At 36.2% G+C, this 14,632-nt stretch overlaps 2 protein-coding genes across 3 annotated transcripts; both read left to right on the forward strand.

Annotated features, from left to right (window-relative positions):
• The first annotated feature begins 220 nt into the window (after positions 1–220).
• On the forward strand, positions 221–5,395 carry LOC122141907 (C-type lectin domain family 2 member L-like). 2 transcript variants are annotated; one of them, XM_042750581.1, is made up of 5 exons: positions 221–270; positions 577–681; positions 775–896; positions 4,954–5,058; positions 5,282–5,395. In XM_042750581.1, exons 1-4 carry the CDS (start codon positions 246–248, stop codon positions 5,038–5,040), a joined length of 339 nt encoding a protein of 112 aa, XP_042606515.1. In that variant the 5' UTR covers positions 221–245; the 3' UTR covers positions 5,041–5,058; positions 5,282–5,395. The 2 variants fall into 2 exon arrangements, with proteins under 2 accessions (XP_042606515.1, XP_042606520.1); XM_042750586.1 differs by lacking the exons at positions 4,954–5,058; positions 5,282–5,395 and adding an exon at positions 1,147–1,221.
• Positions 5,396–7,512: 2,117 nt separating this feature from the next.
• Positions 7,513–12,024, forward strand: LOC109104785 (CD209 antigen-like protein E). The gene is made up of 5 exons (XM_042756810.1): positions 7,513–7,666; positions 10,836–10,940; positions 11,033–11,154; positions 11,389–11,492; positions 11,713–12,024. Exons 1-5 carry the CDS (start codon positions 7,564–7,566, stop codon positions 11,849–11,851), a joined length of 573 nt encoding a protein of 190 aa, XP_042612744.1. The 5' UTR covers positions 7,513–7,563; the 3' UTR covers positions 11,852–12,024.
• Positions 12,025–14,632: the final 2,608 nt, after the last annotated feature.

A 14,632-nucleotide genomic window follows, 5' to 3' on the forward strand; every position in this document is an offset into this window, starting at 1 on the left:
AGTTTCATACTGGAAGGTCTATTTTATTCACGAATGTCAGTGTCCATCAAATGAAATCACTTCCTGTGTAGATTTAGTACTATTAAAAACAAGAGCCGGCATCAGTTTTAGACCACATCCCCTCTGTGAAAGACACACTGCAAGACGCCAAGGAGGAACAAACATGGAATTAGAGGACTTTCATAATAATGCTAAATGCAAAAATGTTAAGAAACACAACTGGACCTCAAAGACAACTGCAAATTATGAAGAACAACCCTCGAAGCTGCCGTAAGAAGAGAGTTTAATTTAGTAAAGGAGAACTGCTAGATACAATTTCAGTCATTGTTTTCTAAGAACAATATTGTCAATTTTCTATGCTATTTAATTTTATAGTTTTGTTGTCATATTTTACCATATAGTAATTTCAGATGTTACTATAAAACAACAAACCTAATATAAAAGACAATAAATTAAACCTAAGAGAAAAGGGAAACAATACTTATTCTGTTTCTTAAACTTTTTATTCTTAAACTTACATCCCTAATAATATGGAGTGTATTAATCAATATTTTTGTGTTTTCTCCTATCTGACAGGAGGAAGTCGATGTTTGGTGCTGATCACTGTGTGTCTCGGGATTATTTGTCTACTTCTAATTGCTGGCATCATACTGATGTATTTTCAGGCCTCTTCTAAGCGAGGTTAGTGCAAAACATTTTATGTGCAAGTAGTTTAATTTTCCCATTTTTTCTCCTCTTTTATGTATACAGTTTTTAAAATTCTGTCCTCATCAGGATATCTGTGGGGTCCAGATGGCTTGTTCATGTCCACTGAGTTGAAGAGCTGGTCTGACAGCAGACAGTATTGCAGGGATCGTGGTGCTGATCTGGTCATTATCAACACTGAAGAGAAGCAGGTGAGTTTTTGATTGAGTGTCTGTTAATGAATGAGAGCACATCAAGGGCAAGTCGTACACAATGGTAATTCAAAAGTGCTTTACATAAAAGAAAGCAAAAATACATCATAAAAATACAAATAAAAAATAAAACAAGGAATTTAAAAACTTTGAAAAAAAATGATTACCCCTGCCTGGTGATAAAGGCAATCAACAAGTTTCTCCAAGTCTTGACTTCACACACTTATTCCTGTTTTTATTCACACACATGAGGCACATATCATCATTTATCAAAGAGAGAGTGTGGATGGTTTGTCTGACATAGAGAATGAGGGACAATGAACGGGCTGGTAATGTCATTCCACTGAAACAAGGGTAGAGAGCTCAAATACACACTCACTGAAGATGTGTTTAAGCTTTTTATTCGTTATTTAAATAAGATCATCTCTCTCTAAAAACATATTTTTTATTTTTTTAACTTCTGTATTATTTGTAGTTTATTCTTGAAACAAGCTATTATGCTGCGCTGCTACTCGGGCATGTGATGTTTAATTTTAATGAATTGATTGATGACAGTCTTCATTTTTAAGTGTGCTAAAATTCGGGTGAAAACGTGACACACCATTTTATACAGGTTTGGGGTTGAAGGTGAGGCCAAATACACTACATCATGGTAAAAGCGAGACTACAGTATCTGAAACATGAGACCTTCAGATCCTGTCCTGAACAACTGGAATGATCTCTCCATGCTCCTGAGGAAGAAAAAGGGATTTTCGTGAGAAATAGAGTTCATCACTACACTATTGTCATGCTTGTTCCTTGTTTCAGGGAATCATTATTAAGAATCTATAAGTGTCAACTGATTCTCCTATTATTCTGATGGTTAGTGTCTGTGAACTGCTTTTGAGATTAATTGCTTTCTGCTATGAATAAAATGCGTCGATAACATCATTAACATATTAAAACTGCATCTTTGTTTTTAATTTTTATTACTATTTCAGTATTAATATAATTTCTTTGTAGAAAATAAACATTGTCTTTCGACGTTAATGTCGTTAACGGTTGCACCAACATTTGAGTTATAATTCTTTAAAGTGTTATTCAAAGATGCCTTGCTTGATTGATTAACCAGTGTCCATAATTGTGAAGAGAGGCTTGTCGAACAATCTAGACTCAGACTCGTTTTCACACATCTCTACATCACATCCCTCTGGTTTTACAGCCTGAGGCTTTGGGTAGCTGTTTAAAGTTGACGCAGTGTACCACAAAGCACACCACACACACATCCACACATAATCTACTACATTTATTATTATTGAATTATTTCTTCTTATACATCTTATTATTATATATGTCATTGTCTTATCTGTATTCTTATTGGCTTATTGTACTTTTGTGTGTCACTCTGACTTATGTGAACCTGCCCAATGCGGTGCTAAAGAAAAATAGTATAAGAATATGCAAGTGCTTGTTTTGTGTCACTCGTTCAGTGGCTGTAAATTTTCCTTCTCTTAACCCTAATGGTGGATGTAATTTTAAACTTGTCTTTACTTAAACATCCCAGAGTTTCGTCTCAATACAGGGTGAACATGACATCAAAGTTTTCACTGAACCTGCTTTCTGAAACAGGCCTCTGGTCCTGAGGGTGCACATTCAGATATGCTCACCAAACACTCAAATGTGTATTAAAGAACACATGATCGGACCCCACATTCAGTTACAGTCACTTGTGCTAATTTTGCATGTTCATCTTTATCATAATTATTTTCCTGTTTATCAAACCAGCTTGATTGTCAACTTTTAGAGGAAATAAAAAAATTTAAGTCACCTTTATTTTCATAGCGTCTGTGTAAATAAATGTGACCTGACTTTTTAACTGCCTCTAAAAGTTGACACAATCAAGCTGTTTGAATTATGAGAAGTGTACCTTTCTATATTTATCAATAATTTATTTTCTTCTTCTCCGTATTAGTGATTAGTGAGCATTTTACAAAAGCTTGTATATTTATATAAAAAAATTTATATTGCTAGAAAAAGTATTTCACATTTAGGAGATTGTTCAGGGGTTGAAGTAAACTATATCTGCTATTCCCAGGCTTTTATGGCTGTTTTGTAAATTTGGCGACAAGCCAGCAGAAGCCACTGTCGGCTTTGATTTCTTCCAGTACAAATAATGCTTCATTAGGCCTCATATCCTTAAGCTAATGAGCTAGGCAGCGATTTTAAGAGGAAGTAAGGACACGACACGGATGAAATGAGAAGCAGCTCATGGGTCAGAGAATACACCGGTGTAGCTCAATGACAGAGAGATTTATACACAGAGGGTGCAAAAGATCGTTTTTTTTGTGGGATTGAGATACAGTGGATGGTTATAGTGAACTTGTACACTTGTAGCGATTTGAAATATTTTAGGATCAATATGTTTACCCATCAGATCAACATTAAATGTAGTATGTAGAGAGCCGTGTCACACAACACAGCTGAGCAAAAGACCTGCGTATAAAGGAAATGATGAGGTTATTTCAACTTCAACTCTCTCAATCAGAAAACATTTGTGATGAAATCCAGATCAAATGAAAACTGTTTTTCTAATTTGGAAAAGATTTTTTTCTAAATTAGTTGGCCTGCAGATTAAATTGTTTGAGAAACTGAAAATGGTTTAAAAAAAAAAAAAGGAAAACAATAATTGGTTTCTTGCAACAGCTTGTCAAAGAAAATACTCTTATTCTACACTAAATAAAATATATAATATATTTAATTTACTAACATTAACATTTTTTTTTCGTTTCAACATGTTGTGGTTATTTTTTCTTCACACCGAACAACAGGAATGGGGAAATGGGATTTGTGAGAAATAGGGTTCATCCTTGTTATGTTTTTACTTACATGCAATTGTACGTCATAAATATAATTTTGGGTCTGAGGTTTTCATACTGGAAGTCTATTTTATTCACGAATGTCAGTGTCTAAATGAAATCACTTCCTGTGTAGATTTAGTACTATTAAAACAAGAGCCGGCATCATTTTAGACCACATCCCCTCTGTGAAGACACACTGCAAGACGCAGGAACAAACATGGAATTAGAGGACTTTCATAATAATGCTAAATGCAAAAATGTTAAGAAAAACACAACTGGACCCTCCCCCCCCCCCCCCCCCCCCAAAGACACTGCAATTATGGGAAGAACAACCTCGAAAGCTGCCGTAAGAAGAGAGTTTAATTTTTAGTAAAGGAGAACTGCTAGATACAATTTCAGTCATTGTTTTCTAAGAACAATATTGTCAATTTTCTATGCTATTTAATTTTATAGTTTTGTTGTCATATTTTACCATATAGTAATTTCAGATGTTCTTGTAAAATAACAATTTTCCTCTCGAGGACAATAAAGTATACTACTACTACTACTAAAACAATACTTTATTCTTGTTTCTTAAACTTTTTATTCTTTCTTAACCTTTACATCCTAATAATATGGAGTGTATTAATCAATATTTTTGTGTTTTCTTCCTATCTGACATGAGGAGGAAGTCGATGTTTGGTGCCGATCACTGTGTGTCTCGGGATTATTTGTCTACTTCTAATTGCTGGCATCATACTGATGTATTTTCAGGCCTCTTCTAAGCGAGGTTAGTGCAAAACATTTTATGTGCAAGTAGTTTAATTTTCCATTTTTTCTCCTCTTTTATGTATACAGTTTTTAAAATTCTGTCCTCATCAGGATATCTGTGGGGTCCAGATGGCTTGTTCATGTCCACTGAGTTGAAGAGGCTGGTTCTGACAGCAGGACAGTATTGCAGGGATCGTGGTGCTGATCTGGTCATTATCAACACTGAAGAGAAGCAGTGAGTTTGTGTGAGTGTCTGTTAATGAATGAGAGCAATCAAGGCAAGTCGTACACAATGGTAATTCAAAAGTGCTTACATAAAAGAAAGCAAAATAATCATAAAAAATAAAAATAAAAAATAAAACAAGGAATTTAAAAACTTTGAAAAATGATTACCCTGCTGGTGATAAAGGCATCAACAAGTTTCTCCAAGTCTTGACTTCACACTTATTCCTGTTTTTATTCACACACAGAGGCACATATCATCATTTATCAAAGAGAGAGTGTGGATTGGTTTGTCTGACATAGAGAATGAGGGCAACATGAACATGGGTGAATAATTCACCACTGAAACAAGGGTAAGAGCTCAAACACTCACTGAAGATTGTTTAAGCTTTTTATTCTTATTTTAAATAAGATCATCTCTCTTAAACATATTTTTTATTTTTTTTAACTTCTGTATTATTTTAGTTTATTCTTGAAAAACTATTCTGCTACTGCATGTGATGTGTAATTAATGAATTGATTGTGACAGTCTTCATTTAATTGCTAAATGGGTGAAAACTGACACATTTTATACAGGTTTTGGGTTGAAGGTGAGCCAAATAACTATCATGGTAAAAGCGAAGACTGTATTGAAATGAGACCTTCAGATCCTGTCCTGAACAACTGGAATGATCTCTCATGCTCTGAGAAGAAAAAAGGGATTTGTGAGAAATAGAGTTCATCACTACTTGTCATGCTTGTCCTTGTTTCATGGAATCATTATTAAGAATCTATAAGTGTCACTGATTCTCCCTATTATTCTGATGTTTAGTGTCTGTGAAACTGCTTTTTGAGATTAATTGCTTTCTCTAGAATAAAATGGTCGATAAACCATCATTAACATATTAAAACTGCATCTTTGTTTTTATTTTTATTACTATTTCAGTATTATTATAATTTCTTTGTAGAAAATAAACATTGTCTTTCGAGTTAATGTCGTTAAACGGTTGCACCAACATTTGAGTTATAATTCTTAAAGTGTTATTTCAAAGATGCCTGCTTGATTGATTAAACAGTGTCATATTGTGAAGAGAGGCTGTCAAAACAATAGAAAATCAGACTCGTTTTCACACTCTTTCACATCCCTGGTTTTACCTGAGGCTTTGGTTAGTGTTTAAAGAATGAAGTGTACACACACACACACACACACACACACACATATTATTATTATTATTATTTATTATTTTATTATTATTATTATTATTATTATTATTATTATTATTATTATTATTATTATTTTGTAAATTATCTGCCAATGGGGTAAGAAAAATATATAAAAAATAATCTTGTTTTCATTTTCATTGAGATAATTTTTCTTACCCTATGGTGGATAATTTTAATTGTTTTACTTAAAATCCCAGAGTTTCTCTCAATACAGGGTTAACATACTCAAAGTTTTCACTGAACCTGCTTTCTGAAACAGGCCTCTGGTCCTGAGGGTGACATAGATATAACACCAACACTCCAATTTGTATTAGAGAATCACATGATCGACCCCACATTCAGTTCAGTCACTTGTGCTTAATTTTGCATGTCATCTTTACATCATTATTTTCCTGTTTATCAAACAGCTTGATTGTCAACTTTTAGAGGAAATAAAAATGTCAAGTCACCTTTATTTTCATAGCGCTGTGTAAATAAATGTGACCTGACTTTTTAACTGCCTCTAAAAGTTGACACAATCAAGCTGTTTGAATTATGAGAAGTGTACCTTTTATTTTATCAATAATTATTTTCTTCTTCTTCGTTTAGTGATTAGTGAGCATTTTACAAAAGCTTGTATATTTATATAAAAAAATTATATCTGCTAGAAAAATATTTCACATTTAGGAGATTGTTCAGTTGAAGTAAACTATATCTGCTATTCCCAGGCTTTATGGCTGTTGTAAATTTGGCGAGCCAGCAGAAGCCACTGTCGGCTTTGATTCTCTTCCCAGTACAATAATGCTTCATTAGGCCTCATATCCTTAAGCTAATGAGCTAGGCAGCGATAAGAGGAAGTAAGGACACGAGGATGAAATGAGAAGCAGCTCATGTGTCAGAGAATACACCGGTGTAGCTCAATGACAGAGAGATTTCATACACAGAGGGTGCAAAAGATCGTTTTTTTGACTGGGATTGAGATACAGTGGACTGGTTATAGTGAACTTGTACACTTGTAGCGATTGAAATATTTTAGGATCAATATGTTTACCCATCAGATCAACATTAAATGTAGTATGTAGAAAGTGTCACACAACACAGCTGAGCAAGACCTGCGTATAAATGAAAATGAGGTTATTTCAACTTCAACTCTCTCAATCAGAAAACATTTGTGATGAAATCCAGATCAAATGAAACTGTTTTTCTAATTTGGAAAGATTTTTTTCTAAATTAGTTGGCCTGTAGATTAAATTAGTTTGAGAAACTGAAAATGGTTTTAAAAAAAAAAAAGAAAAGAAAAGAAAAACAATAATTGGTTTCTAGCAACAGCTTGTCAAAGATTCTGCTTTTAGGCTACATTAAATATATGAATATTTTATTTACTTTTTTAACATGTTGTGGTTATTTTTTCTTCACACCTGAACAACAGGAATGGGGAAATGGGATTTGTGAGAAATAGGGTTCATCCTTGTTATGTTTTTACTTACATGCAATTGTACGTCATAAATATAATTTTGGGTCTGAGGAGTTTCATACTGGAAGTCTATTTTATTCACGAATGTCAGTGTCTAATGAAATCACTTCCTGTGTAGATTTAGTACTATTAAAACAAGAGCAGGCATCATTTTAGACCACATCCCCTCTGTGAAGACACACTGCAAGACGTAGGAACAAACATGGAATTAGAGGACTTTCATAATAATGCTAAATGCAAAAATGTTAAGAACACAACTGGACCTCAAAGACACTGCAATTATGAAGAACAACCTCGAAGCTGCCGTAAGAAGAGAGTTTAATTTAGTAAAGGAGAACTGCTAGATACAATTTCAGTCATTGTTTTCTAAGAACAATATTGTCAATTAGTGGTGCTTGCCGAAGGCAAAGCATCACTTGTATTATCTCACATACTTATTATTCTTCTTCTTACTTCTTCCGTACAAAACTTCGGCGCGTAACTAGTCCCGCACCGTTTGTCACAGACCAACGAAACAGGTGTCAAATCGTGCGGCCTATTCGGGAATGGTGTGCTATGACTTTTATAAGCGATCGCCCGAAAAAATCCCATAGACTTTGCATTGTGGCCAACTTTGACGGGTCGTAGCTCCGAGAGAGAATTTCGCAGAAACATGTGAATCACCACATTTGGAGAGACTATCAGGCTGTGCGAGACCATACCCCGCAGTGGGGTATAAGTTGTACCCCTGGGGCGCAAGAGCCCCCCAAAGTTGCCCCATAGACATATTATGGTGAGGGATCGCCCATGAAACAGTGCGTTTTTCCTACTATGGGAAATTACATAGGGATTTTGTACTGAACATAACTCTGCATCACAGTGTCATAGAGACATGGGGGTGGGTTCATTTTACTCAGCCAACCAATCAGACTCTCAGGATAATTGTGAATCTATCAAGCCACGCCCTAGCAACCATTTAGGGGCCCCTTAGTAACAAGCTCCATAGACTTTCATTGAAAAAGATCAAATTAATATCTTTGGATAGAAGTGTCATAGAAACATGAGGGTGGGCTCGTTTGACTCAGGGCAGCAAACGACCAATAACTAATCACCTTCAAGACTTCATAGCCACGCCCTAGCAACCACTTAGACCACCCTAGCAACCCAAAGCATAGAGGGATATCTTCAAATCTGAATATCAGCTGCCAGGCCACTCCCTAGCAACCAAACACAGTACCCTAGCAACCGTTTTTCAAGATCTATATCTCTGCATCAGAACATCGTACAGACATGGGGGTTGGTTTACATTGGCAAGTAGCCTTTGGAGTATCATCATTGGCAGCTGCCAAGCCACTCCCTAGCAACCAAACAGAGTACCCTAGCAACTATTTAGCAAGTATTATATCTTTACAACAGAAAATCGTACAGACATGGGGGTTGGTTTATAATGGCAAGCAGCCTTTGAGTATCATCATTGGCAGTTGCCAAGCCACTCCATAGCAACCGAACACAGTACCCTAGCAACCGTCTTGCAAGACATATATCTCTGAATCAGAACATCGTAGAAACAAGGCGGTTGGCTTTTTTGACTCATGCTAGCAGACTGGAATTCCAACATGCTAGTCATGCTAGCAGTGAATAGCTACATGCTAATAGTGATTAGCTAAGTGCTCAAATGGACTCACAACATGCTAAGAACTCTATAAAAACTACATAGTGACCATCTGTGACAACTACCAACCACCTAGTAACATCATAGCTACTACCCCGGTTACGATAGCAACCGCCTAGCAACAACCCAGAGCACCCTAGCAACTGCCTAGCAACACATTAGCAACCACCCAAAGTACCTTAGCAACTGCCTAGCAACCTCCTAGCAACCACCCAGGTTACCATAGCAACATCCTAGCAACCACCCAGAACACCCTAGCAACCGCATAGCAACACCTTAGCAACCATCCCAAGTACCTTATTCGGGAATGGTGTGCTATGACTTTTATAAGCGATCGTGCGTACGATGTTCTCGCACACCGGGCGAAATATCGCCCGAAAAATCGCATAGACAATGCATTGCGACCAACTTTGACGGATCGTAGCTCCGAGAGAGAATTTCGCACAAACATGTGAATCACCACATTTGGAGAGGCTATCAGGCTGTGCGAGAACATACCCCACAGTGGGGTATAAGTTGTACCCCTGGGGCGCAAGAGCCCCCCAAAGTTGCCCCATAGACATACTATGGTGAGGGATCGCCCATGAAACAATGTGTTTTTCCTACTATGGTAAGTTTTGCATTGAACATAACTCTGGAACACAATGTCATAGAGACATGGGGGTGGGCTCATTTTAATCAGGCAACCAATCAGTCTGTCTGGATCATTGTGAAGCACTCAAGCCACGCCCTAGCAACCATTTAGGTCCCCTTAGTAACAAGCTCCATAGACTTCCATTGAAAAAGATCAAATTTATATCTTTGGATAAGAGTGTCATAGAAACATGAGGGTGGGCTCGTTTGACTCGGGGCAGCAAACGGCCAATCACGAATCACCTTCAAGACTTCATAGCCAGGCCCTAGCAACCATTTAGAGCACCCTAGCAACCCAAAGCATAGAGGAATATCTTCAAATCTGAATATCATAAAGGCATGGGGGTTGGTTTATATCATTCATACTGGAAAGCAGCCATCATTCCCAGCTGCCAAACCACTCCCTAGCAACCAAACAGAGTACCCTAGCAACCGTTTTGCAAGACCTATCTCTCTGCATCAAAACATCGTAGAGACATGGGGTTTGAGCTTATACTGTCAAGCAGCCTTTGGAGTATCATCACTGGGAGCTGAAAGGCAACTCCCTAGCAACCAAACAGAGTACCCTAGAAACCAGTTTGCAAGATCTATATCTCTGCATCAGAACAATGTACAGACATGGAGTTTGGCTTATACTGTCAAGCAGCCTTTGGAGTATCGTCATTGGGAGCTGTTAGACCACTCCCTAGCAACCAAACAGAGTACCCTAGCAACCATTTTGCAAAACCTATATCTCTGAATCAGAACATCGTAAAGACATGGCGGTTGGCTCTTTTGACTCATGCTAGCAAACTGGAATTCCAACATGCTAGTAATGCTAGCAGTGAATAGCTACATGCTAATAGTGATTAGCTAAGAGATAAATCAGGCTATGAACTCTATAAAAAGACCTAAGCAACCGAGGGCCGAGTTTTGCCACTGCAAGCACCACTCACATTTTCTTCAGGAAATGTACATTCTAGTTTTCTATGCTATTTAATTTTATAGTTTTGTTGTCATATTTTACCATATAGTAATTTCAGATGTTCTTGTAAAATAACAATTTTCCTCTCGAGGACAATAAAGTATACTACTACTACTACTAAAACAATACTTTATTCTTGTTTCTTAAACTTTTTATTCTTAAACTTACATCCTAATAATATGGAGTGTATTAATCAATATTTTTGTGTTTTCTTCCTATCTGACAGGAGGAAGTCGATGTTTGGTGCCGATCACTGTGTGTCTCGGGATTATTTGTCTACTTCTAATTGCTGGCATCATACTGATGTATTTTCAGGCCTCTTCTAAGCGAGGTTAGTGCAAAACATTTTATGTGCAAGTAGTTTAATTTTCCATTTTTTCTCCTCTTTTATGTATACAGTTTTTAAAATTCTGTCCTCATCAGGATATCTGTGGGGTCCAGATGGCTTGTTCATGTCCACTGAGTTGAAGAGCTGGTCTGACAGCAGACAGTATTGCAGGGATCGTGGTGCTGATCTGGTCATTATCAACACTGAAGAGAAGCAGGTGAGTTTGTGTGAGTGTCTGTTAATGAATGAGAGCAATCAAGGCAAGTCGTACACAATGGTAATTCAAAGTGCTTTACATAAAAGAAAGCAAAATAATCATGAAAAATAAAAATAAAAATAAAACAAGGAATTTAAAAACTTTGAAAAATGATTACCCTGCTGGTGATAAAGGCATCAACAAGTTTCTCCAAGTCTTGACTTCACACTTATTCCTGTTTTTATTCACACACAGAGGCACATATCATCATTTATCAAAGAGAGAGTGTGGATTGGTTTGTCTGACATAGAGAATGAGGGCAACATGAAATGGGTGGATAATTCACCACTGAAACAAGGGTAAGAGCTCAAACACTCACTGAAGATTTGTTTAAGCTTTTTATTCTTATTTTAAATAAGATCATCTCTCTTAAACATATTTTTTATTTTTTTAACTTCTGTATTATTTTAGTTTATTCTTGAAACTATTCTGCTACTGCATGTGATGTTAATTAATGAATTGATTGTGACAGTCTTCATTTAATTGCTAAATGGGTGAAAACTGACACATTTTATACAGGTTTTGGGTTGAAGGTGAGCCAAATAACTATCATGGTAAAAGCGAAGACTGTATTGAAATGAGGCCTCCAGATCCTGTCCTGAACAACTGGAATGATCTCTCATGCTCTGAGAAGAAAAAAGGGATTTGTGAGAAATAGAGTTCATCACTACTTGTCATGCTTGTCCTTGTTTCATGGAATCATTATTAAGAATCTATAAGTGTCACTGATTCTCCCTATTATTCTAATTTTTAGTGTCTGTGAAACTGCTTTTGAGATTAATTGCTTTCTCTATAAATAAAATGGTCGATAACCATCATTAACATATTAAACTGCATCTTTGTTTTTATTTTTATTACTATTTCAGTATTATTATAATTTCTTTGTAGAAAATAAACATTGTCTTTCGAGTTAATGTCGTTAAACGGTTGCACCAACATTTGAGTTATAATTCTTAAAGTGTTATTTCAAAGATGCCTGCTTGATTGATTAAACAGTCATATTGTGAAGAGAGGCTGTCAAAACAATAGAAATTCAGACTCGTTTTCACACTCTTTCACATCCCTGGTTTTACCTGAGGCTTTGGTTAGTGTTTAAAGAATGAAGTGTACACACACACACACACACACACACACACACACACATATATATATATATATATATATATATATATATATATATCAGCCATGTGAAAAAGAAATGACACCATATTGAATTCTATGGTTTTCTGTATTACAACATGAAAAAAAAGAAAAAAATCTTCTGGTCCTCAGCAGGTCTTAAAATTTGGAAAATGAAACCTCAGATTAACAACAACACATGGCATATAGCACTGTGTCATTATTTATTTAACAAATATTATGCCAAAATGGAAAATCCATGTGTGACAATCTAAGGACACACTTACTGTTAACATAGAAATGAAGAGAGTAAGTAACGGTCAGGCAAATACCTCTTCCTTAAAATGACTGATCATCAGCAAGTGTGACCAGCTCTATAACAGCAGAAGTTTTGGCAGTTTGCTGGTCTGGAGCCTTCAGGTGTGTATTAATACAATGCCACAGATGAACGACATCAGCTAGCTGTTTGAAGGAAGTTTAGAATATCCTATATTCTTTATATATATATATATATATATAAAATAAAATAAAAAACACTAAAAAGTCAAAACTTCTTGTTTCTCAGCATTTGTCAGCAGTTATAGATATTGGATATTGTTTCCAACACCATGCAGCGTCTTCTGATTCAAAGTGTTTGAAGTGAAATGTCCTTGTTAAAATGCATCCCGTTATGTCCTGTTGCCATCAGAATATTCTCAGTCCTCCAGAGTGTAATGGCCGGGAAGGAGGTAAGACAGACACAAGATCTGAATATACCTTTCTTCAACTTTATTGGCTCATGCAGCAATATATATAGACATAGTGTAAAGTAATGGTGTACCCCTTTCATCCAATAGGAATATGCATGATATATGTGCGTCATATAAGAAAGGAATATGTGTTATATAAAATGGGAATATAGGAAGAGAGTTCTGGGACAAACTTCTTTCCAGATGAATCCTGTTTTCCTAGGGAACTGAACACAACAACTTTAAGGAAGAGATATGGATAAAAACAAGAGATATGGAGAGGGAGGAACAAAGGGAGGAAGGATAGGGAACACAGGAGGCAGAGAGAACACAAACAGGTTCTCTAATAAACTGTTCACTGTGTCTGTATAAAAGGGGTCATATAATGCGATTTCAATTTTACTTTCTCTTTGGAGTGTTACATGCTCTTGGTGCATTAAGAAGATCTGTAAAGCTGCAAAGACTAAAGTCTCAAATCCAAAGAGATATTCTTTATAAAAGTTAAGAGTTAACCACGCCCCCTAAAACGCCTTGTTGAAACACTCCCCCACATGTCTACGTCACGATGTGGGAAGATTTGCATAATGCTGCCCAAATGTTCACGCAAAGAAAGAAGGCGTAACTTTGATTCTCGGTGTAGTATTTTTGCAAACATTTGTATTAGAGAAGATAGTGCCCATGTTGCCAGTCATTTTGTCTAGTTCATGTGTATTTATGGGTACACAGAGCAGTTGAGATAAATCAGGCAGGTTATTTGCGAATCTGTCTTTGGTGGCTGGAACAATAGTTCTGCCCGGACGATAACACGAAGCTATATAGTTTATTATCATCAATACGCAAAATGCACGATACAAGGAAATGGTCAGTAACATCATCACTTTGAGGTACAATATCTATGTCAGTAAGATCGATTCCATGCAATATAATTAAATCTAGCGTATGATTAAAACGATGAGTGGGCCTGGTGACATTTTGCTTTACTCCAAAACAGTTTAATAAGTTAGTAAACGCAAGTCCTAATGCATCATTTGTATTATCAATATGAATGTTAAATCTCTCCGAAAATTAGCGCTTTATCAGCGGTAACCAACAGGTCTGAGAGGAAATCTCCAAATTCTTTTAGGAATTCTGTATATGGCCCTGGTGCTCTATACACAGTAGCCAGAGAAGAGATACAATAGATTTCTTTTGCATATCTGACAGTGTAACATTAAGCATAAGTATTTCAAATGATTTAAACCTGTATCCTGTTTTCTGGGTAACACTGAGAATATCACTATATATTGTTGCAACACCTCCCCCACGACCAGTCTGACGGGGCTCATGTTTTTAACAGTAGTTTGATGGAGTAGACTCATTTAGACCAATATAATCATTTGGTTTTAGCCAGGTTTCAGTCAAGCAGAGTACATCAAAAACTATTATCTGTGATCATTTCATTTACAATAACTGCTTTGGGTGTGAGTGATCTAATGTTTATGAGCCCAACCTTTAAAAATTGTTTTTTGTTCATTTATTTTACGTTTTTTCTGGTTTAAATCACGATAAGATTTTTTTCTAGATCCTACATTAAATTTATATTTTGACCTCAC

Source organism: Cyprinus carpio, chromosome A5 (genome assembly GCF_018340385.1).
Source record: "Cyprinus carpio isolate SPL01 chromosome A5, ASM1834038v1, whole genome shotgun sequence".
NCBI classification, from domain to species: Eukaryota; Metazoa; Chordata; class Actinopteri; order Cypriniformes; family Cyprinidae; genus Cyprinus; species Cyprinus carpio.

Excerpts from the sequence above, each read along its gene's own strand:
- LOC122141907 (XM_042750581.1), top strand. The coding sequence starts at position 246 with ATGAAGAACAACCCTCGAAGCTGCC. Across the intron at positions 682-774 it reads TCAGGCCTCTTCTAAGCGAG|GATATCTGTGGGGTCCAGAT; the intron begins GTTAGTGCAAAA and ends TGTCCTCATCAG. Across the intron at positions 897-4,953 it reads TCAACACTGAAGAGAAGCAG|AGGCACATATCATCATTTAT; the intron begins GTGAGTTTTTGA and ends ATTCACACACAG.
- LOC109104785 (XM_042756810.1), top strand. The coding sequence starts at position 7,564 with ATGGAATTAGAGGACTTTCATAATAATGCTAAATGCAAAAATGTTAAG. Across the intron at positions 10,941-11,032 it reads TCAGGCCTCTTCTAAGCGAG|GATATCTGTGGGGTCCAGAT; the intron begins GTTAGTGCAAAA and ends TGTCCTCATCAG. Across the intron at positions 11,155-11,388 it reads TCAACACTGAAGAGAAGCAG|AGGCACATATCATCATTTAT; the intron begins GTGAGTTTGTGT and ends ATTCACACACAG.